This window comes from Hemiscyllium ocellatum, chromosome 6, assembly GCF_020745735.1.
Source record: "Hemiscyllium ocellatum isolate sHemOce1 chromosome 6, sHemOce1.pat.X.cur, whole genome shotgun sequence".
NCBI lineage: Eukaryota > Metazoa > Chordata > Chondrichthyes > Orectolobiformes > Hemiscylliidae > Hemiscyllium > Hemiscyllium ocellatum.
This window is the reverse complement of record NC_083406.1, coordinates 78714765-78739370: the sequence shown is the minus strand read 5'-3', so window position 1 is coordinate 78739370 and position 24606 is coordinate 78714765. Positions and strand designations below refer to the sequence as shown.

The 24606-nt window shown below is 38.6% G+C and overlaps 1 protein-coding gene across 1 annotated transcript in view; it reads right to left on the bottom strand.

Moving 5' to 3' along the window:
• atm (ATM serine/threonine kinase) overlaps positions 1–24606 on the bottom strand; it is a 165897-nt gene that overhangs the window by 97102 nt on the left and 44189 nt on the right. Inside the window, exons 17-29 of the mRNA XM_060826966.1 lie at positions 23086–23251; positions 22306–22505; positions 19223–19305; positions 18223–18369; positions 18007–18082; positions 17288–17418; positions 15047–15167; positions 12951–13115; positions 10731–10900; positions 8445–8697; positions 7328–7446; positions 4758–4884; positions 592–791 (exon numbers count right to left, since the gene is read on the bottom strand). Coding sequence (XP_060682949.1) covers positions 592–791; positions 4758–4884; positions 7328–7446; positions 8445–8697; positions 10731–10900; positions 12951–13115; positions 15047–15167; positions 17288–17418; positions 18007–18082; positions 18223–18369; positions 19223–19305; positions 22306–22505; positions 23086–23251 — 1958 coding nt within the window. The remainder of the gene's footprint in view (positions 1–591; positions 792–4757; positions 4885–7327; positions 7447–8444; positions 8698–10730; positions 10901–12950; positions 13116–15046; positions 15168–17287; positions 17419–18006; positions 18083–18222; positions 18370–19222; positions 19306–22305; positions 22506–23085; positions 23252–24606) is intronic.

Genomic DNA, 24606 nt, shown 5'->3' with positions numbered 1-24606 from the left:
TACCATGTTTCTCTCATTTAGAGTTATAACGATTAGTTTTAAATGATCCCTCGAGGCAAAAGAATGCAGAAAGCACGACTGACTTGAACAATTATCACTACATAGATTAACATTTTGAGAATCAGATATTAAATGAAAGTAAAACTGTGCTAGTCCTAGCTTAGTAAATGCAGTGCCAAATCTGGAAATTAGATATAAAGATAATGAAGATTCGAGAGTTAATCCTTTATGCTGAGTTAGTGAGTAGCTAGGAAAACAGAAAAATAAATTAGCATGTTTCAGGTAGATAGGGAATCACTTAACAAGGGCTTCATCTCCTTAACACTACTGAGTGATTCTTTTTGTAAAATACATCAGGTGAGAAATTCATGTGATTCCTTGCTAATCCTCATTCCAGGGATAATATAGCTTTTTGACAAATAGGAAAACAAGTTGTTAAAGTATGACTGATGCTTATGGAACAGCACAAAACAGTTGGGGTAGAGACAACATATGAACATTTATTTTTTCTTAAAAGTAACTTTCATTTGATTAAATAAAGAATAAAATGTTAAGCATAACTGAACCTTCAAAGGAACAAGAAGAACAAACCAGCTATTGATATGATGGATCAGACTATAGATGACATCACGAAGAACAAATGCCCACACTCCTCCCAGGCCATCCTTTATCTCTTTCAGCAGCAAGTTTACAAACAAACGATACATCATCAGGATCCGATGCTTTTCATAGGCACTACTGTTGTCTGCTGCCTTCTTAGAAATTGCTAGCAAAATTTTCTGGATTGAATCCTGTTGGCAACACATTTCAGAAAGCTTGTAATTCAAGGCACCAAAACATCTTAAAACAAATGATAAAATTGACTGTCAGTACAGCACAGAAGTGGGAGGCCCTCAACCTCTTGAGCTTGCTCTGCTATTCAACAGAATCATGGTTGATCTGATTTTTAACCCCAATTCCACATTCCTGTACAATCTCCTAATTGTTCTTTCCTTTAGCAATCAAAATCAAGTACAACACATTCACTTATCTATTAGCACAAGTTACTTCTTCAAAGGAGTAAATCTCCAATAAATTAAACATGATTCCCCTTTGGCAAAAAAAACCCATAAAGCCACTTAGTTTGAACTTAAGAAGTACCTTGTTATATTGTCTCTAGTAATAGTTTCTAATATTTCCCCTATGGTAGATGTTAAGCTAACTGGCCTGTAGTTTCCTGCTTCCTTCCTCCGTCCCTTTCTGAATAAAAGGAGTTTTATTAGATATTTTATAATCTAAAGGAATCTTCCCCAAATGTAATGAGTTTTGGAAAATTAAAACCATGCATCATCTATTTCACTTGTTATTTCTGTTAAGACCCAATGATGATATTCATCAGTAGCTGGGGACTTGTCAACTTACAGTTCCAACAACTTACTCAGTACTACTTTTTCGATAATTATGATGCGGTTACAATTACAACATTTAAAAGACATTTGGATATATACATGAATAGGAAAGATTTGGAGGAATATGGGTCAGGAGCAGGCAGGTGGGACTTGTTTAGTTTGGGATTATGTTTGGCAGGGACTGGTTGGACCAAAGGGTCTGTTTTTGTGCTATATGACTCTACGCCAGTGCCCAAATGAATCAAAGTGCATATGTCATGCACCAATCTTCAATCTATATATTTAACGTGAATCTTATTTAGCCTATATCAATGTGATCATTGGAATAGAAGAACTAGGAGCAGGTCCAACAATTCAGCTTAAGTCTCCTCCACCATTCATTAGGATTATGGATGAGCTTACTTAGGCAGCAATTCTACATTTTTGCGTGCTCCCTATAACCTTTCAACACATTACTATTTAAAAGTCTGCTTATGTCCTTCTTAAATGTTCTCAATGTACTCTCTGGTAGTGAATTCCATAGAATCACAACACTGAGACAAGTAATTTCTCCTCATCTGTTTTAAATCTGCTACCCCTTATTCTCAAGGTATGACTTTCATTCTGAATTTCACCACATAAGAAAATATGCTCTCATGGCTTAGATAGAATCTGCAGATTTGTATCTTTTTAATCTTATCTGGTTCTGTTTTAACTTTTAGCTACGAACATAGTAACCAAAGTGCGCCATTCAGCCCTTCAAGCCTGTTCCGTCATTCAATCAGATCATAGCTGATCTGTGGCCTCACTCCATATACCTCATTTTAGTTCATATCCCTTAACACCTTTGCTGAACAAAAATTGTCTATATTGGATTTAAAATTAACAACTGATATAGCACTAACTGCCATTTGTGGAAGAGGGTTCCAAATATCTACCACTGTGAGTATGTACAAGTGCTCCCTAACATCTCCCCTCAACAGTCTGCCTCTCAGTTTTAGACTGGCCTATTATTCTAGAATTTCATAATCCACAAAGTAGAACCTATTCCTAATTATACTGGGCTGTCATTGGAACTCATGTGGACAATGACGTCTGGATCATCCCACTCTCACAAGTTCCTCTCCAGCTTCAGGTGGTTTGAGATTGTTAGTAGATAAGTTAGTAGCTAGCAAGCAATAATTTGATTTCAGATAGTCAACATGGTTTCATCAAGGGCAGGTTGTGTCTCACACACCTCATTTGAGTTTTTTTAAGAAGGTGACCAATCATGTAGAAGAGGCTAGGGCAGTTGACGTGGTATACATGGACTACAGTAAAGCCTTTGATAAGGTTCCACATGGTAGGCTGTTGGACAAAATGCAGAGATGTGGAATTGAGAGTGATTTAGCAGTTTGGATTAGAAACTGGCTTTCTAAAAGAAGGCAGCGAGTGATGGTTAATGGAAAGTATTCAGCCTGGAGTCTGGATACTAGTAGTGTGCCACAAGGATCTATTTTGGGACCACTGCTGTTTGTCATTTTTATACATGACTTAGACGCAGGCATAGGTGGATGGATTAGTAAATTTGCAGACGACACTAAAGTCGGTGGAGTAGTGGACAGTTTGGAAGAATGTTACAGGTTGCAGGGGGACTTAGATAAACTGCAAAATTGGGTTGAGAGGTGGCAAATGGAGTTCAATGCAACTAAATGGGAGGTGATGCACTTTGGGAAGAATAACAGGAAGGCAGAGTACTGGGTCAATGGAAAGATTCTTGGTAGTGTGGATGTGCAGAGAGATCTTGGAGTCCATATACATAGATCTCTGAAAGTTGTCACCCAGGTGGATAGTGCTGTTAAGAAGGCATATGGTATGTTAGGGTTTCATTCGTAGAGGGATTGAGTTCCGGAGCCGCAATATCATGCTGCAACTATACAAAACGCTGGTGCGGCCACACTTGGAATATTGTGTACAGTTCTGGTCCCCATATTTTGGGAAGGATGTGAAAGCGTTGAAAAAGGTGCAGAGGAGATTTACCAGGATGTTGCCTGGTCTGGAGGGAAGGTCTTATGAGGAAAGGCAGAGAGACTTGACCTGTTCTCATTGGCAAGAAGGCGGTGAAGAGGGGATTTGATAGAGACATACAAGATGATCAGAGGATTTGATAGGGTAGACAGTGAAAGTTTTTTTCTGAGGATGATGACATCAACTTGTACGAGGGGGCATAACTACAAATTGAGGGATGATAAATTTAAGACAGATGTCAGAGGCAGGTTCTTTACGCAGAGACTGGTAAGGGTGTGGAATGCCCTATCTGCTAATGTAGTCAACTCAGCCACATTAGGGAGATTTAAACAATCCTTAGATAATTACATGGATGATTTTGGGATAGTGTAAGAGGACGAACTGAGAATAGTTCACAGTTTGGCACAATATCGAGGGCCAAAGGGCCTGCTCTGCGCTGTACTGTTCTATGTTCTATAGAGGTGGGGGTTTGTAATGCACTGAACAGTGCAAGTCTAGCAATTGAATTTGTGACATTTGGCACTTCAAGGTGTATTCACTGGCCAGGAGCATTTAAAAGGGGTGATTCATCTTCCTGATGCATGATATCCAAATCCAGAGGGCTGGACTACAAGCACTGACCATCTCATTTATCTGCCTTTCTGTCTCTGCAGTTGTCCGGAGAGCCTCAGGGTCTCTTTGTGTAGAGGGCTTCTCTCTTGGAAATCTGAATAAGAGGTTATACTCGAAACATCGACTCTCCTGCTCCTCGGATGCTGCCGGACTGACTGTGCTTTTCCAGCACCACAGCTTTTGACTCTTGGAAATCTTCTTCAACAAGGCATTCAGCTCAGCATCAGAGAACCTTGATACATGCCAGTTGCCATAATTCAGGGGTCTTCTTGTTCATGTGCTTATACAACTGTTTCTACCATTGATTCTATCTAGAATATACTTCTCTTTTAAGAGGTAAGGGCTGGCAGTAAGTAATTTAGATTCAACTGGTGCAAACATTGCCCATATTTTGGTCCCTCTATGAAAAGGGGTCATTTACCAGCTCATTTAGCTCTGGCTGCAGCAATGTGTGAGCCTGGTTTGAGTTCAATACAATTTAACAACTGTGAAATAGTCTCGGAGTTAAAATACTGTTCAAAATTAGTGAGAAAGATGTGGACTTTAGGGAGATTGTTGGAACATTCTACTTTGAAAGAGAAATACAACTATTATAATTATCAACCCATACCTTGCTTCTTCCTCAGAACTGTGAAGTTAAGTCACGACCTCCTTACTGTAAGGATCAGGTTATAAATAGCACCTTTAAAAATTTTTAATCATCATCAATTCTGCTTTTAATTTTTCACTAATAAAGAACAAATGTAAAATGCAGATGTGCAAAAAACTTACTGGGTTTTTTGAAAGAACTGCAACAAGTGATTTAAATTTTTCTTTGTGGCAGCTACTAATGTATTCCAATGTAGCTTTGATCACAGAAGATGGAAAATAAGGTGGATTAGGTGCAGGATCCATTGCCCTATACAGAGAGGAAAATATAAACATTCTGAGCACACACACCACTTTGGAAAAATCAGCTATAATTTGACTGTACAAAAATCTTACAAAAAGTAACCAAATATGGGTCACACGTATCCCAGGGAAATCATGATCAGATTCCTCATGCACACAGTCATAGGCAAGCCACCTCCATTCTTGGCTTGGACACCTTGTTCAGTATTCTAAAATAGTAAAAACGTAGAACTGATGCTATCCTTCCAGCCTGTTTACATCACTTTTGTCAACAAAAATTTTAAAAAAGTAACGGATAAAAATTAACAATTTGGATTATTTAATCTTATGCAAATTTAAGATGAAAAATAATCTAAGAAACTTTTATGCATTGATTAGGAAATAAAAACAAATATTTTAAAATTCAAACATGGGAATAGAACTAGAAAAAAATTGCTATACTTTGTATAACTCAACATTGTACCTAATGCATCTGAAAATCACCACCTGCAAGTTTACCTCCAAGCCACTCACCATTCTGACTTGGAAGTATATCATTGTTCCCTTTTGATAGTCCCTGGATCAAAATTTCATAACTCCCTTCTGAACAACACTCGGTAGTAATTACATTCCAGGAGCTGCAATAGATCAAGGCAGCAACTTACCACCACTTTATCCAGGGCAATTATGGATGGGTAATAAATGCTGGCATCGCAGCATCTTTCCATATTCTCTTCAATGAATACAAGACTAAACCTACTGGCTTGCATGGGAAATAATGTGACTGACACTGAGAATTAAATAAAAGCCAAATTTTTTAGCTAAAACTTTTCCAAGCTCTGAAAATCCAGTCAGACGGATTTATTTTCAGTTCTTAATTCCACTGTTACTGCAGTGTGCTTTTTTGTTCAATTTTATAGAACTCAACCAATTAAGAACCTGCATTCAGGACTGCAGTACAATAGGTACAGCAGGTAGTTGAGGAAATTAGAGTTCAATTCAGCAAACCAGAATGAAAGACTTGCTGGCAGCCTCTGCTGTATTTGCAACTGCAGTGCTGCTGAGAATACAGGAGGAGAGGATACAACGGGGATGCGATAAAGATGAAGGGAGTTGGTGCTATTGCAATAATTGGTTTAACTTAGGCTCATTCAAGGTGAAACAATTACTTCCTCTTAAGGATGTAACAGGCTTATATACATACACAACTTTGGAATTGAGTTGTAGTGTAGTACAGTTTGTTCCAATGCAATGCGGCAGTTCTGATCTCGTGTGATCCTGCAGTAACAGCAGCACATTTAAACCAATGGGACCAGAATCCCATTACAGCCAATACAGGTAAGGAATGCTTGCTTTTTACAAACAATGGTTTAAATTCTTCAATTGTGTTATAGCCAATTTGCATCGAAGGAATGCATGTTATAGCAGAACCAACTGTACAGTTATGTTCCAAGTAGCATGGTGTGGTCCCCTGAGAATGTATGGAACCCTACCTCACTTGAGAACAAAAAGAATACAGTACAGTCCTCAAAACTAATGGCCATCAAGGAACCAGTTAGGAGGTAACAGAAAGTACACATCTTAAGAAACCAAACAAAAATTGGGCATATTCCAGCGTGCCAATTTGAGGCTGATCAAGTACTGTTCATGCATCACAGAGCCAATCAGAGCACAGGATTGCTACTAAAAGGTACAAGGATAGTGGTTAGCAAAGGTGAATAAGTAGTGAATCTTAGCATCCAAATAAGCAGTAAGCAGAAAAGACAAAATGTTTTGCCCAGTGAACCAAAAATCACAAATTGGTATTCCAGAATGAACTGACTGATCCTTTATCAAGCAATTTTTTTGACGTCATTGTGACAAATTTAATAAATTCTGTGAAAATTATGAAAACATATCTCAGGTGGTCTAGTTATTAAACAGGACAAAAAAGACTTTTTAGAATTCAACCTATAAGAGTGTTTGGTCTTAGAACTAAAGTTAAAAATCCCAAATTTATACTATATTTGACAAGAATCTCCAAAAGCTACTCAAACAATGACAAACTGAAGTTCTCAGCCTTGCTTTTTGTGTCAACAAGTTGCAGAGGTGATGGTAAAATTGCAATGTCAGTGGAACGCTGCAGTTAATTGTTTAATTATCCGTCCCATTAACTTTCCTGTCACTGGCAGGCACATTGCTATCAGCACACTCAGCTCATTCCCAGAAAAGTAAAATCCATGTCCTATTTCTTAATATGGCACAAAAAAAACTAATTAAATTAAAATAATGCCATTGGAAAAAAAATCCACTATACATGAGAAGCATTCAATTTCAGTACATTCATGTTATTTCTTTAAGAATGATAGTCTTCATTAGAGAACAACTGGTAAACAGATCTTTTTCATGATGGGAATGTTGATAAGCTGGTAATTAGTTTGTAGTGTCATGAGCAAGAAATAGCTTCAAACCTAAATAATTAATTGTCTTACCCAGAAAACTTTACCAACTGTGTACCATCTCCAGAATCTTGGTTGGGAGGTTCGTACAGTGTATTGAGCAGCTCAACAACAATCTCTGGCAATCTGTTGTGACTCAAATGGTCAATTTGCTTTCATAAAAAGAAGAAAAATACCAATGTTAAAGAATAGTTCAGAAATGGTGTTGTTCTCCCAAACATGCTCAATCAAACAAGATGGTTTCCCAAAAGGAAAACTACATGGAAATACTTGGATACAACTATATTTCTTGAAATACTTCTTGTTCTCTGTGATAAACCAAAATAATGGACGAGGATGCACTGTGGTATTTCAAGCATGTTCCGCTATTCAATATGATCACGGTTGATCATCCAATTCTGTACCTTGTTCCTGCTTTTGCCCCATACCCTCTGCTTCCCTTTTGCCCCGAGAATAATATTTATCTCCTTCTTGAAAACAGATTGCTGTCTGTGCAGAGAATTCTGCAGGCTCAATACTCTCTAGGTGAAGAAATTTCTCATCAAATCAGTCTATATGGCCTACCTGTATCCTTAGTCTGTGACCCCTGGTTCTGAACATCCTTCATATATTTACTCTATCTAATCCTGTTTGGATTTTCTATGAGATTCCTCCTCATCCTTCTAAACTCCAATGAATATAGTCTTCCTTCACACATCAGTCCTATCATCATAAGAAAGAGTCTGGTAAATTGTCATCGCACCTCCTCCATTGTCAAAACATCCTTCCTCAAGAAAGAAGGCCAAAACTGCACAGAATGCTTCAGGTGTGCTCATGTACAAATGCAACAAGACATCCTTGCTCCTGTACTTGAATCATCTTGTTACAAAGGCCAACATACTATTTACCTACTTCACTGCCTGATGCATGTACGCGCCTAATTTCAGCAACCACCCACTGAAGAAGGAAAGCAGCATTCTGACAAAATTTCCAATCTACTAAACCTCAAAATCTTCCGATAGTAGGATCACTTGAAGCAAAGAAACATTTGTACTGAATGCAGGAGAATCCCTGTTGAATGTTTGTTTCTCTTTCTTAGCTCAGAGTGACATTGTTTTGGTAAACACAGCTCATGCCAAAAGTGGTGCAATGATAAACTACTTTATCTCACCTGCTTTCCTAGACAATCATCTTCCTTCAGCATGTCAAACACCTTTGATGCATTTTCCCTTTGCTGTGCCATATCACTATCAGATCCATTCTTATCTTGATATGCAAAGCACGGTAAGATGTAAGCCATGATTTTTGGGAGGCAATCAGCAAGCACTTCTTTCCAATTCCTTTTAACGCTTGCAGCAATTAACTTCACTTCCTCCATGTTACTATTAACCGTTAGGTGTGGCACAAGAATTTTGTAATAGGATCTAAAACACATTATCGGTGAAAAGTCATTAACTTAGCTTCTTAATCAGTATTAAAGGTTAACTCATACATATTATCCCCTGAAAATGTAAAAGTCACTATTTGGGCTGCATTATTTCATTTATTTCTTGACCATGTAGTACAAACCATTTTGGATGCGGCATTTAGCACTCAAGTTGGTATTGAAAGATGACGGATTATAGTGTTGGGAAACAGCATCATTCCTATTCTGCATGGCATCAGCATCAATCACTTTCATGTAAGAAACAGTGGTTAGGTGCACAACAAAGGTCAGTTCACTGTGTCCTGGTCTCCAAGTAAGAAAAAAAATTAATTGCAGAGGTTCCAGTGTAAGTGAGTTCCTTTCCCCCAGCAGCAATCCTGACCTCTGTAATCAAACTGCTGATCTGGAGGTGGTTGTGCTGTGGCATCATGCCCACTGGAAAGTAGAAAACCTAGGTGGGATGCTGCATACCACTTCTAGATCTTAGCGCTTGCCTATCAACTCTGTAGAAGAGTACTGTGTACCTGTTTGCCAAAGATCATCCCACACACATCTTTTGATATTCAACTGAATGAAAGAATATCTATCACCTGGCGTCCTTCACTTAAAATCTATGACAGCTCCAATTTTTTAAAGTCAGGAAAATTCAATTCAAAACATCCACACTTCACTGAAACTATGTAAAGGGGTCTTTCAGAAACAAGTAGACGAGATGAATCCACTACAAACCCACCCACTTCCACAGTTACTCACAGTATACATCTTCATATTGTTTCCCTTAAAGACTCTATTCCATTCTCCCAGTTCCTCCATCTCTGTCACATCCATTCTGATGATGCCAAGGGTGCCTCCGAAACACCCATGTTCTTCCTCCACTGGACACATATTCCCCTTCCTTCCCTTGTCAGCCTTGTCCTCTGGGACACACTGGTCCATTCTTCCTTCACTTTCAACACGTCCCCACGTGGCAGCTTCCCTGCAATCGGAGAAGTATAATACCTACCCATTGACTTCCACCCTCCTCATCATCCAAGGTTTCAAACATACCTTCCAGGTGAAGCAGCACTTTCACCTGCACTTCACTTATTCTAGTCTACTGTATTCACAACTCACAATGTGGTCTCTACACTGGGAAAACAAAGCACAGGCTGGTGACCACTTTGCAGCACACCTGTGTTTTGTCCGCAAAAATGGCCCTGAACTTCCAGTTACGTGCCACTTCAACACATCACTGTATTCCCTGGCCAACATCTTGATCTCAGACTTGCTGCAGTACTCCAGTGAAGCTCATTTTATGCTGGAAGAACATCACCTCATTTTCTGCTTAGAAATTCTGCAGCTTTCTGGACTTGGTTCAAGTTCAACAATTTTAGGATTTGAACACCTTTCCCCATGCTTTTCCCACCTGCACAAGCCACGCTTTGTCATCTCATGGGCTGCTACCACACACACAACCAATTGGAAGCTACTAATAGTCCCATTGGTAGTTATTCATTCTCCTCGGCTGGTCTTTATCCACTCCCCTGTCTGTCCAACTATCTCCACTTACTGTTTACCTCTACCCTCTCCCTTAACACTATCTTCTACATACAAATCATCCTTTTCTTAGCTACCAGTTCTGAAGAAGGGTCACTGGATCCAAACCTTTCTGTTTTTTCTCCACAGATACTGCCAGATCTGCTGAGATTTTCCACCAATTTCTGTTTTTGTTTTCGAGTAGATGGATGTTTTCCTTAGTTTGACTTTTACAAAAATTAAACGAGAAAGTTTATTTGGAACAATGCCCTTACCAATTATTCATATTACTGAAAAACATTAATTTCAAACAAATGATAAACAAAAGTTGTAGTGAAAGTTTGTAACATTGCTATCATGAGAGAGGTTAAAATAATGTTGTATTTCCAACATATATTAGTCATTGAAGGAAGATTCAGTATATTCTCCTGAAATCAGCATTTCATTTGTTCAGATATTATGTAAACATCAAGACATTCACAATATTCTGTGTGACTTGAGTAACACTTGATTTACCTGCAAAATTCTTCCAGATTGGCACAGTTCAACAGGACATAAGGGAACGTAGACAAGTTATAGCCTGAATCATTCATTCGCAGCCACTGATGGATAAGATAATCCAAGTGGGAAATCATGAAGCTTTCCAAATTACGATACTTCAAACAGTTCGATACAGTCCCAAGAATCTAATTAGAATTAACAGGCAGGTAATAAAAGTATTTTACATCTACTACTGTACACAATATAGTCATAAAACCACGGGCAACAAAACACCATTTTTAAAAAACATTTGATGGCAAAAATATTAATTCCATAAATTAATCACAGGAATTAGCTATTTACTCAAAATAAAATTACTAATTTTGACTTCAGTTTATAAATTAAACCTCCAGTATAGAGAAGTCACTTATTCATGTATATACATATGTTTAGACTTGCTTTCTATTACTAAACAAGTATTTTGCATTGGTGTTTACAGTGGAGAAAGATATGGAAGAATGTTCATTTTACAGAGGAGGTGGTACGAGATGTCTTAGGATGTAAAAAGGTGGATAAATCCCCGAGACGTGATCAAGTATACCCTAGAACTCTGTGGGAAGTTAGGAAAGTGATTGTTGGGCCCCTCACTGAGAAATTTGTATCACTGATACCACAGATGAGGTGCCAAAAGATTGGAGGTTCGCTAATGTGGTACCATTATTTAAGAAAGGTGGTAAGGAAAAACCAGGGAACTATGGATTGGTGAACCTGACATTAGTGGTGGGCAAGTTGTTGGAGGGGATCCTGAGGGACAGGATTTATATGTATTTGAAAAGGCAAGGACTGATTAGGAATAGTCAATATAGCTTTGTGCATGGGAAATTGTGTCTTGTTTTGAAGAGGTAACGAAGAGGATTGATGAGGGCAGAGTGTGGATGTGATCTATGTGGAGTTGAGTAAGGCATTCAACAAAGTTCCTCAAGATAGATTGTTTAGCAAGGTTTAGTCACATGGAATATAGGGAGAACTGGATACAGAACTGGCTCAAATGCCACATGGATCGGTGCTAGGTCCACTGTGTTTTGTCATTTATATACATGATTTGGATGTGAACATAGGACGTATGGTTAGTAAGTTTGCGGATGACATGAAAATTAGTAGTGTAGTGGACAGCAAAGAAGGTTACCTCAGAGTACAATGGGACCTTGATCAGATGGGCCAAGGAGTGACAGATGAAGTTTAATTTAGATCAATGTGAGCTGCTGAGTTTTAGAAAGACAAATCAGCGCAAGACTTATACATTTAATGGCAAGGTCCTGGGGAGTGTTGCTGAACAAAGAGACCTTGGAGTGCAGGTTCATAGCTCCTTGAAAGTGGAGTTGCATGTGGATAGAATAGTGAAGAAAGTATGCTTGCCTTTATTGGTCAGTGCATTCAGCACAAACGTTGGGAGGTCATGTTGCAACTGTACAGGACATTGGTTAGGCCACTATTGGAATATTGCATGCAGTTCTTCACTATCCTATCTACCTGTCTCCTTGCTAAAGGAAGGATGTTATGAAACTTGAAATGGTTCCAAAAAGATTTGCAAGGATATTGCCTGGGTTGGAATGTTTGAGCTATAGGGAGAGGCTGAGTAGGCTGGGGCTATTGCCCCTGGAGCATCAGAGGCGAAGGAGTGACCTTATAGAGGTTTCTAAAATTATGAGTGGTTTAGATAGGGTTAATCATAGGTATCTTTACCCGAGGATGGGGAATTTCAAGGCTAGAGGGCATATTTTTAAAGGAGAGGGATTTTAAAAAAGGTGAGGACAGTTTTTTTTTAAACACACAGGGTGGTTCACGTGTGGGATGAACCTCTTCAGGAAGTGGTGCATGTAGGCACAGCTACAACAGTTAAAGGTACTTCAATAACTACATGAATAGCAAAGGCTTACAAGAATATGGACCAGGAGCAGGCAAGTTGGACAGTTTTAAGATTATGCTCGACATGGACTGGTTAGACTGAAGGGTCTGCTTCCATGCTGTATCACTCTATGAAGACACCTCCTATTGAAGCAACTGAAGATCAGCGCTCACATTTTTAGAGGAAAGGTTCTGAATGGGCACTCCACGCACTTGTGCAGCTGAATAGGTTCAATGTGATGAAATGGTTAATATGCCCTTATATTCAGAAAACAGAATCAAATTAATAAATAGCACCACGCAAATCATCTACAATTCAAAAAACTGACAATAATTTCATTTCATAGTTACTTTTTTAACAAGCATAGGATCCAATCTGTTCTCCTTGAATGACTGGCAAATCGCAAATAAGGCTTGTTTTTCACAAATGGGGCTACAGCACATGATCCATGAAATCACTGTAAGCAGTGTTGCTCTTCGGTTACACTTCTCATCCTGGAGTTCTTCTTCACTACTCTAAGGAAAGATGAAAATGTTCAAAAAGTGAGATAGTACTTAAAACATTAATATATGCACAAGACAACTTACATTTATATATGAGCACCAACAAAGTCACAGATGGACAGACAGACAAAAAAAAAGTGGACCCAAGAGGAGTTAAAGAAATATGAGGGTTGACTAAAAGCTTCGACTAAGAGCTGGGTTTTAAGGGGTCTGAGAGGAGGACGAGGTGGAAAACTGAACTCAGGAAGTACTAAGATCTACAGTCAGAGGAGCGGGAAGTTTGAATAGACTAAATGCAGCACTGGGAAAATTACATAGACATGGAGAAATTAAATTGTAGAGACAATTAAACACCAGGTGGGAATTTTACCGTTGAGTTATTGTGAAAGTCTGTGGGAGGGAAAGAGAAGTAAACTCTGATGCTGGTAACAAACTGAAGGGCTTGGCTGAAGGAAAATTAAATATATTATTCAATTACCAAAAATAAACTCACAAAGGTGATAAGGTTGTCTGTCTTCCTGCTTAAAAGGAAACTTTGGTTACTATGAAACAACAGCAGCAAGTGCTGGAGAAATACATTAAGTCTAATAACATCTGTCAGGGAGAAACAAAATGAACCTTCTGAATCTGATAGGGACTCCTTCAGAAGAGTTCTAAAGAAGAGTCTAATCAATTTTGTTTCTCTCTTCATAGATGCTAACAGATCTGCTGAGTTTTAACAATTTCTGCTCTCTAGCACCAGCAGCTTTTATTTTGGATGCAATGGTTCATTTCAGGTGTAGGATGTGGAATTTCATGGATATTTTACATACAAAGCATGTATGAAAAGTCATGTATTCTGCTTTTATTTTAAACAAGTGTCAGGACACCATCTATGATTGCATATAGAAAATCCAAACTAAAATGTACACTTCAGGTGAAGCAGGTTTCAAGAGTACGTAGAATAAATGGTTCAGACAAATGGAAGAAAGTTATAATCATAAGGAGACATGTTTTCAGAGGCATCCATTATAAACACAGAGTTAGGAATCAATTACAGATTAAGTTAATGTTCTGCAGGCATCAAATTTATAGACTGTATAAAATGTTATTTAGTAATACAAAACATTTCAACTAACCATAGAATTTTCTTTAAAAAGTATTTTTTAGAATTCTCTCTGGTCTTCCCTTAGAGACATTCATTCTTTAGATGAAAGCATAATACAAGTGACAATTATACATAATTTCATTTTGATAGTGAGCTTTTTAGTTGCAAGGGGCATCTTATCTCAACCTTAGGCTAATGGTCACAAATACACACATCTTACTGAGCTTAAAATATAGTGCTCCTTTTAGAACTCCAGGTCAGCTCAGCTAACTTAATGGAGACTTGAAAAAAAGCAGACATTTCCTCAGTGAAACTCAGATACCAAAGAAAACCTAGAAAAATGTAGATTTTTACCGTGAGATGTTGAGAACTAAATAGAAGCATCAAGCAATACAACTGTATTTAACCTTCAATCTAGCAGACCACATTTCAGTGTCTCAAATAGAATACAGCAAATATTAAAAAAAAGCAAAAGTATTATATTTTTGACTTAATGGTGGGTAATGTCAGGACACATTATCACAATGAGTGTTTGTATTTTGAAAGTAAAGAGCTCAAATACAATAATCTATTACAGTGGAAATTTAGATATTTTCTGCATGAGAAGAAAAATCGAACAAATCAATTGAGTGAAATATTTTCAAACATATTTGAGCAGATGAATGAGGGTGGGACAATAAGTTACCAGAAAATGGCAGACTGAGGGACAGAACTGAAGATATGGTTACCTCTGAATTGATTCAGCTGGCCTCTCTTAAAAGTTTAGCAAGGGTACACAGAAACTAAACTAGGTAACAAAAGGACGTAAATGCACAATGTTTGGAAATCATATGGAAAGATAGAAAAATGATAATACCTGAAATCTCATTCCTGCTTGTACTTTCATATACACATTTTCAAAGGCACTCTGCTGCAATTTCACAGGAAGGGCTTTCAGTTGTACAAATTCATCCTGTACCTGGAATTCTTGGAATAGTCTGGGGAAAACAAGTGAGTGACTACAATACCTGAGACAACAGCAAGATTTCTGCTAAAAGCATCCCCTGCCCATAGATTCCAGAAGTTTTTACAGACATTTAATATTGTGTTAAAATAATCAATAAATCCGTGAATATGAATAAATGCAGATTCAGTAGGGCAGGATGTAATGAATTGGAAGTCTGATCTTTTATTTTTGTAACTCAGGACTGAATACTACCTAGACATATGGGATAAAAGCCCCTCATTCAACAGCATTAGCAAATTATATTTGGACAGTGTAACATAATAAAATATCCCAAGACGCTTTACAAAGTATGACACTAAGTCATATGAGGAGGTATTAGGCAAGATTGCCAGAAGCTTGCTGGAAGAGGGCAGATTTTAAGAAGTGTTCTCAGGGAGAAAATGACGAAGAGATGTGGTGAGGTATAAGCTGGCTATTGAGAGAACTGAAGGTGAATCCATTAATGGAGGAACAATTAAAACTGGCAATGCTCAAGCAGCCACAATTAAATGAATGCAGATAGCTCAAGAATTGTGGGGCTCCAGAAGACTCCAGAGATAAGGATGGACAAGACCATGGTAGGATTTGAAAAAGGGAATGATAATTTTGAAAGCAAGGTGTCGCTTGGCCAGGATCCAAATTAGGTCTACAAGCACAGGGGTGATAGAGGAATGGGACTTGCTGCAACTTAGGACACTGGCAGCAAAACTTTCAATTATATCAAGTTCACAAAGGATAAATATGGAAAACCAATCAATTTTCAAAAGGGCTAACAGGGTACGAATGGCAGTTTTAGCAATAGATGAGCTGAAATGTAATGAAACTAGAAATAGGCAGTTTAAATGAAGGCAAGATGTGTGAGTAGAAGCTAATCTTGGAGTCAAATGTTTCAAACAGACTGACTCAGATTGTTGCCAGCGGGAGCTCCGATGGAGAGTACAGTAGCTAGGGAACAGAATTCAAGGTGGGGACTGAAAACAACAGCTTCATTCTTCCCAGCATTTAACTATACAAATTCTAATTCATCCAGTATTACATTTGGACTAGCAGTCTGATAATTTAGCAACAATGGAGCAGTTAGGAGAGAGGTTGGTGACGTAGATGATGGATGCCATCAGAGTTCGTGCTCCATTCAGATAGTATAGATGAATGGCAGCATGTAAGTGAGAAACAGGAAAGAGCTGAAAATGTGTTGCTGGTTAAAGCACAGCAGGTCAGGCAGCATCCAAGGAACAGGAAATTCGACATTTCGGGCTAAAGCCCTTCATCAGGACTTTAGCCCGAAACGTCGAATTTCCTGTTCCTTGGATGCTGCCTGACCTGCTGCGCTTTAACCAGCAACATATTTTCAGCTCTGATCTCCAGCATCTGCAGACCTCACTTTTTACTCGAAGAAACAGGAAAGGGACAAGGATTGATCTTCAGGGACAACTAAGTTAACAGTACAGGAACAGGAAAATAATCAATTGCAAGTAATATTCTGGATACGACTAAATATAGAAGAATGAAACTAGCTTTTAGCAGACCTATTTAGTTGGAGAACAATGCAGAAGTGTGCAAAAAGACTGAGAAAGATGGGGAGGGCAAGGTTACTTTTGTCACAGTTGCAGAAGTGAAATAACGTGGTTCTTTTTAACTGAATGTGCCGTACAAAATGATTCACTATTCATTACATCTCATTCATAGGACATTAAAGAGGTAGAGGTAATAAGCTGAAAGTACCCACATTGATGCAGTAAGGGATACATACCAAATTTAAATTTGGCAACAGGGCACAGTAAACTTTACAATTACCTCATGCTTTCTGACATACAGGCACTCTCTGGGCTGCAATGAGTTCTTGAGCCCGTTTGCAAATCAAAACACAATGCAGGACAATGTAAAGGTGCCTTTCACAAGTACAGAAAATGCTCGTATATAAAAATTATACCCTATACAAGATCGCATTCATAGGTACAAGCACCCGTATGTCAGACATTCCTAAATCTGGGACTTCCTGTATATTAACATTCATTTGTAGAAGCCAGAAACTAAGTTGCTACATTAATTTAATCTAAGCTTTTCTAGACCTGCAAATATAACTTAACATTTATTAACAACCAGAAAGATTACCTGTTAACAGACATGGCAGCAAGCATGCGAACCTGATGGTGACTATCTTTTAGGAACTCTGTATAGACTTCAGAAACAGGCAACTCTTCACCTCTGATGGAGAGTACAGTCCATTTGGAATGTGGGTCTTTCTGAAAAGGCCATAAATACTACAAAAGTAAATGCTATCAAAATCATCAGTGCATTAATCAAATCATGCAATTGGTGTGGGACTAAATTGCCATAAATTTGGCAGTGGTATAATTTATTAGCTATAATTTCTCATTTGTTGAAAATGTGTTGCTGGAAAAGCACAGCAGGTCAGGCAGCGTCCAAAGAGCAGGAGAATCGACGTTTCGGGCATGAGCCCTTCAAGCTCATGCCCAAAACGTCGATTCTCCTGCTTTTTGGATGCTGCCTGACCTGCTGCGCTTTTCCAGCAACACATTTTTCAGCTCTGATCTCCAGCATCTGCAGTCCTCATTTCTCCTATAATTTCTCATTGTCAAATAATATAATGTTTTTGATTATAATATTCCCCTTTTCTCAAAGAAAAATGTTTCACTTATTTTACAATGTTCTCTTCAGTAAAGAATATTTTAGCTTATGGTGAATATCACAAGCAGAAGGTAGACAGGAAATTCTAGATATCATAGCATCTGTCACAGTCATCACACAAAAATATTTAAATAATTGCTAAAGTTTTGGTAATGTGCTTACAAATATCAGAATGTACTCACCTCAAGTAATGCTTTCATGCATCTTACTAAAGCAGTTCTCACTTGTGAGTTACATTTTCCTTCCTTGCTTAGATGCCTATTGTAAATTAACAAATTGATATAAATCTTTAACAGTTTTAACCTCACACCTTAGGAGAACTGTTATTTTTTTGGTTTCAGTTACAAACATATTCTGACAAGATTTAGGGGCAAATAGAGTCAATGAAGTACACAGACCAGAATGCTCCAATTGTCGTTAGCAGTTTTCCTTGGACATCAGTAAGTTCATCAGCGTCAATGCCTTGTGCCGATAGCAATGGAAGAATGTGTGTCAGGATTACCGAACAAACTTCTTGATCATAACGATACATGGAACACAAATCCCTGCACAGATTAGAAGCTGCAATTATAAAGTGCTACCAAATCATCCATTCCAGTTAACTGAGCGGAGGCTGGTACAATTGCAACATTTAAGAGGCATTTGGATGGGTATATGAATAGGAAGGGTTTGGAGGGATATGGGCTGAGTGCTGGCAGGTGGAACTAGATTGGGTTGGGATATCTGGTCAGCATGGACAGGTTGGACCGAAGGGTCTGTTTCCATGCTGTACATCTCTATGACTCTCTACGACTGCTAAAATCACACATCAAAACTATTCATTCACTCATTATAAAGCACAATTTATCTTACGTTTAAAAGATAAACAATTTGATAATGCAAATTATGCAATACAGAAATAAAACTAACTATTCCTTGGTTTGTTGATAATGTGTTTTTAACTAACATTTTTAATTTTCACTTCAAATCTACTTGAGACAATCATTTTTTAGGTTTTAAAATAAAAAGTTTCATAAAAATTATTATTCTAGGAATCGAATGTGTCATCACAAGGTTCCAAACAATGTAATCAGATCGTAAAGTCAGTTATCGATTAAAAATTGTAATACTTGCACTTGAATTTGAACCATTCGATCTTATCCAATTATTCTTCTGATTATTATTTATTTCCAAAGAATGAACACTTTTGGAAAAAGATAATTCCCAAAATCTTTTATCAAATCTTTTTCAACGTTATTTGTGTTCATCAAGGCACGTTAGAGCTGGACAATGCACCATTTTGCATCTCTGCTACTTTCTATTACCATAAAGTCAGTATCACCATCACCATGTGCACCGTTCCACATAGCATTCCCATTCACAAAACAAAAACCAACAGGAGAATCAAATACTGCTTACAAAAGAGGTTTCACAAGTATGGAGATATCATCAGATGGGAGAACACATTCTTCTGATGGGAGCTCTTTCAGCAAGGTCAAGTACTACAGGATCAAGCACAAACAAAACAAATTAGCATCACATTGGAAAGTTAGTGATGACAAGTATGTAAATATTTATTATACATATGTGATCCATCTAATAAAAGCATCTGGAGACTCTACCAACTCTACCATGTAAGTTATATCAACAATAATTTGTGGAACCTTGTAGTGCACAATATGACAGTCAATTTATTCACACAGAATTGCATATAATTAATTCAATGTGAGGTGACTTGGGACATTTAAAAGTCTCAAAGTAAAGGACATTAATGGTCTTTTTTTTAACATGTTCTCTCATGCAACTAAGAATCCTACAAAGAAGGCTGAGTGCAAAAGCTGTAAAATTACTCCAAAGTAATATATCAAATTGATGGAGGTGAAACATAATCGTTTCAGTGAAGCGATTTCTAAGTGCAATTTAAAAAAAACTTTTATAAATTCAGTTCTATTTATTGCATCCAATTAAACTTTTAACTATGTGACTGTTTTGTCTACATGGAGAGTGTTTACTTTCAAACACCATTTTGAACTCAACTCTTGTCAATATAACTTAAAAACAAAAAATGCTGGAGAAACTCAACACATCTGACAGCATTTGTGGAACGAGAAACAGAGTTATGATTTGAGTTCAGTATGACTCTCCTTTGGAACCAACAGGAGCAGGAAAATTATGGTTTTTGTGCTACTGACAAAGATGGAGGAGTAGTGACTGGAACAGATGGTGATGGTGCCTGGAGCAAAAGACAAAGGGAGTGCTAAAGGTATTAGGTAATTTGTACTGATGTAGTTTCAGGCAGCTGTTTTCTGATCAGAATTATAGAAAATAGGTGCAGGAGTAGGCCATTTGGCCTTTCGAGCCAGCACCATCATTTATTATGATCATGGCTGATCATCCACAATCAGTATCCTGTTCCTGCCTTATCTCTAAGAACTCTATCCATCTCTTTCTTGAAAGTATGCAGAGACTTGGGCTCCACTGCCTTCTGGGGCAGAGCATTCCATATATCCACCACTCTCTGGGTGAAGAAGTTTCTCCTCAACTCTGTTCTAAATAGCCTACTCCTTATTTTTAAACAGAGTCCTCTGGTTCTGGACTCACCCATCAGCCGAAACATGTTACCTGCCTCCAGTGTCCAATCCATTAATAATTTTATACGTCTCAATTAGATCCCCTCTCATTCTTCTAAACTCGAGTGTATACAAGCCCAGTCACTCCCATCTTTCAACATATGAAAGTCATGCCATTACAGGAATTGACCTCGTGAACCTATGCTGCACTCCCTCAATAGCCAGAATGTCCTTCCTCAACTTTGGAGACCAAAACTGCACACAATATTCCAGGTGCGGTCTCACCAGGGCTCTGCACAGTTGCAGAAGCACCTTTTTGCTCCTATACTAAATTCCTCTTGTTATGAAGGCCAGCATGCTATTAGCTTTCTTCCCTGCCTGCTGTACCTGCATGCTTGCTTTCATCGACTGATGTACAAGAATTCCTAGATCTCGCTGTATTTCTCCTTTACCAACTTGACTCCATTTAGAAAGTAATCTGCCTTCCTGTTCATGCCACCAAAGTGGATAACCACACATTTATCCACAATAAACTACTTCTGCCATGCACCCATCCACTCACCTAGCCTGTCCAAGTCACCTTGTATTCTCATAACATCCTCCTCACATTTCACCCTGTCACCCAGCTTTGTGTCATCAGCAAATTTGCTAATATTACTTTTAATGCCTTCATCTATATCATTGATGTATTTGTAAACAGTTGCGGTCCCAGCACCGAACCTTGTGGTACCCCACTGGTCACTGCCTGCCATTCTGAAAGGGAACAGTTTATTGCAGCCAATTTTCAATCCAAGTCAGTACCTTGCCCCCAATACCATGTGCCCTAAGTTTGCTCACGAATCTCCTATGTGGGACCTTATCAAAGGCTTTCTGAAAGTTCAGGTACACTACAACCAACTGGCTCTCCCTTGTCCATCTTCATAGTTACATCCTCAAAAAATTCCAGAAGATTAGTCAAGCACGATTTCCCCATCGTAAATCCATGCTGACTCTGACTCTGTTACTGCTATCCAAATGAATCGTAATTACATCTTTTATAATTGATGCCAGCATCTTTCCCACCACTGACGTCAGGCTAACCGGTCTATAATTCCCTGTTTTCCCTCTCACTCCCTGTTGAAAAGTGGGACAACATTAGCCACCCTCCAATCTGTAGGAACTGATCCTGAATCGATAGAACATTGGAAAATGATTACCAATGCATCCACGATTTCTAGAGCTACCTCCTTAAGTACCCTGGGATGTAGATCATCAGGTCCCAGGGATTATCAGCTTTCAGACCTATCAGTCTATCCAACAACATTTCCTGCCTAATATAAATTTCCCTTCAGTTCATCCATTACCCTAGGGTAGCATGGCAGCATGGTGACTCAGTGGTTAGCCTCACAAAGCCAGGAACCCACGTTCAATTTCAGCTTGAGCATCTGTCTGTGTGAAGTTTGTATATTGTCCCTATGTCTGCGTGGGTTTCCTCCGGGTGCTCCGGTTTCCTCCCACAATCCAAAGATGTAGGTGGATTGGCCATACTAAACTGCCCAGTGTCCAGGGATGTACAGGTTAGGTGGATTAGCCACAGGGAATGCAGGGACAGGGTAGGAGGTTGAGTCTGGGTGGAATGCTCTTCGGAGAGTCGTTGTAGATTTGTTGGGCCAATAACCTGATTCCACATTGTAGGGATTCTATGAAATTATTCTGTTCAAGTCTTTGGTCAAAGAATAACTAGAAATCCTGAATAATAGAAGCGATAAAGACTACTTCGACTACAAATATTTTGCTGGTCTTTATACAGAATTTAATACAGGAAACATTCATTTTTAAAATTTATCCAACTTCGTTTTAGGAACAAGGAGGGCCAATATGGGAGAAGCAGCAAACTTACTTTTTGAAATCTCTGTATGAAAACCAAACATTACATTACGTGGTAATACCTACCATGTGCAAGTGCAGTGATTTTGAAATGCTACGATCTGTGTCTTGAATTAACATTAACAGCTTTCTTCGAATATCATCAGACCTGAAAGAAAGTACGTGCATCTGCCCTACTGCTGTGCAACAGCAGAGAAATCGGAGAATGTCAAGGAGTAGAAAATCATGTTTTGTCAAATTCTCTTCAGCTAAAATGCTCTTTGCGCCTGAAAGAAGTTTGAAAATTCATGAATAACATGCAGCATGATGTCACTTGTTAACTTATTTCATAAATAAGCATAGATTTTAAGTCAATGGACTACTAGAAATGGGCTTCTACTATGTTTCCCTAAAAAAGCTAATTTAGAAGCATAGATGTAATCTCAATAGTTATTTATCCTCTTCAATCATCGTTGTGTTTTGACTTATTTCATAATTGTGGCATCAAATCTCTTATTTCTCATCGTTTTCACATAACTGGTCACACAATGTTTTGTTCAATTTCCAAGCTTATTGAGGAAGCTATTAAACAACAGCAAGTATAATTTCTTAGCCAAATATTATCTTCACAAATTTCCATAGTTCACACATATAGTTCCAAATGCAATCCTTTTCTAAGTTTTTCCCTTGTTAATGTAAGTACACAAAGACATATTGTATATTTCCTTTCAAGATCAACTCACTTAGCATCTCATGCATCAAACTCAGAACCTTCTTGATCTTAATGGTTAAACACCACCCAGCCTTAAACTCAGCTACTGAACATCAGCTAGACAATATTTAATATCTAGCTCATTAATATCTTACCTGTTCCGACCATCGAGTCGCTGCTGTCACTATAGTCATCTACTTCAAAGGTTTTGTCATTGTCGTCAAAAAAATCCCCGGTTCCACTTCCCTGTGCTTCCATAAAACTGTCTTCAATATTATCCTTGACTTCCCCAGCATCATGCGATTTTCCATTATGAACTGCCTGAAATTTTAGGGTAAGTGATTAACACGTTATTATTCTTTGTTAATCTGACCTTCAGTGAAAATCATTAACAGCATGAAATAATTCAGGAAGAAGTCGAGATTTTTTTAAAAAGAAAAACGCTCATTGCTTAAAACAATTTCAAGAAATATCTTGGTGTAGTGGAGACTACCTGTTTATATCTCTGTTGCATTAATTAGCAACAACAGAAAAATTGTACGTTCATTCTAAAGGCACAATTTGAAATAATCTACAGGTTTCAAAGGATGTGCAGTATAGCAAGAATACAATCCCCTTCCAGTTTGCTTGGGAGTTGAGCTGCACAGCCCAAGGTAAATGTCTACCTCTGCCAGATGATTTATGATGTCATCAGAGGTACCTGCGGGAATACCTTTTCAATGTCTTTTACCATAAGACCATGGGATATAGGGACAGAACTGGGGCATTCGGCCTATCAATCTTGGCTTTCTCAACTCTATTTGCCTGCCTTCTCCCCATAATCCTTCATTCCTTTACTAATTGAGAATCTATTTCTCTTAAATACATCTGTGGCATCAAAGCCTTCTGTGGCAAAGAGTTCCACAAATTCACCACCATCTGGCTGAACAAATTCCTTCTCAACTCAGCTACAGTGGGTCATCCCTTCACTCGGAGGATATGCCCTTGGATCCTATGTCTCCGAGTACTGGAAACATCATCTCCACGTCCACATTTGTGGGCGGCACGGTGGCACAGTGGTTAGCACTGCTGCCTCACAGCGCCTGAGACCCGGGTTCAATTCCCAACTCAGGCGACTGACTGTGTGAAGTTTGCACGTTCTCCCTGTGTCTGCGTGGGTTTCCTCCGGGTGCTCCGGTTTCCTCCCACAGTCCAAAGATGTGCGGGTCAGGTGAATTGGCCATGCTAAATCGCCCGTAGTGTTAGGTAAGGGGTAAATGTAGGGGTATGGGTGGGTTGTGCTTCGGCGGGTCGGTGTGGACTTGTTGAGCCGAAGGGCCTGTTTCCACACTGTAAGTAATCTAATTATCCAGGCCTTTTAATATTCGGTGCATTTCAGATCACCCCTCATCCTTCTAAAATCCGTCGATTACAGACACACAGTCCTCAATCGCTCCTCATATGATAAGCCCTTCCTGGGGTCATTCTTGTGAAATTTCTCTGCAACCCCTCCAAGGCCAGCACATCTTTCCTTAGATACAGAGTCCAAAACCGCTCATAGTATTCCAAATGCAGTGTGATCAGTCTTATGCAGCCTCGGCAGTACATTCCTACTCTTGTATTCTAGCCCTCTTGAAATGCATGCTAACATTGCAGTTGCCTTCCTAACTGCCAACTGAACCTATAAGTTAACATGA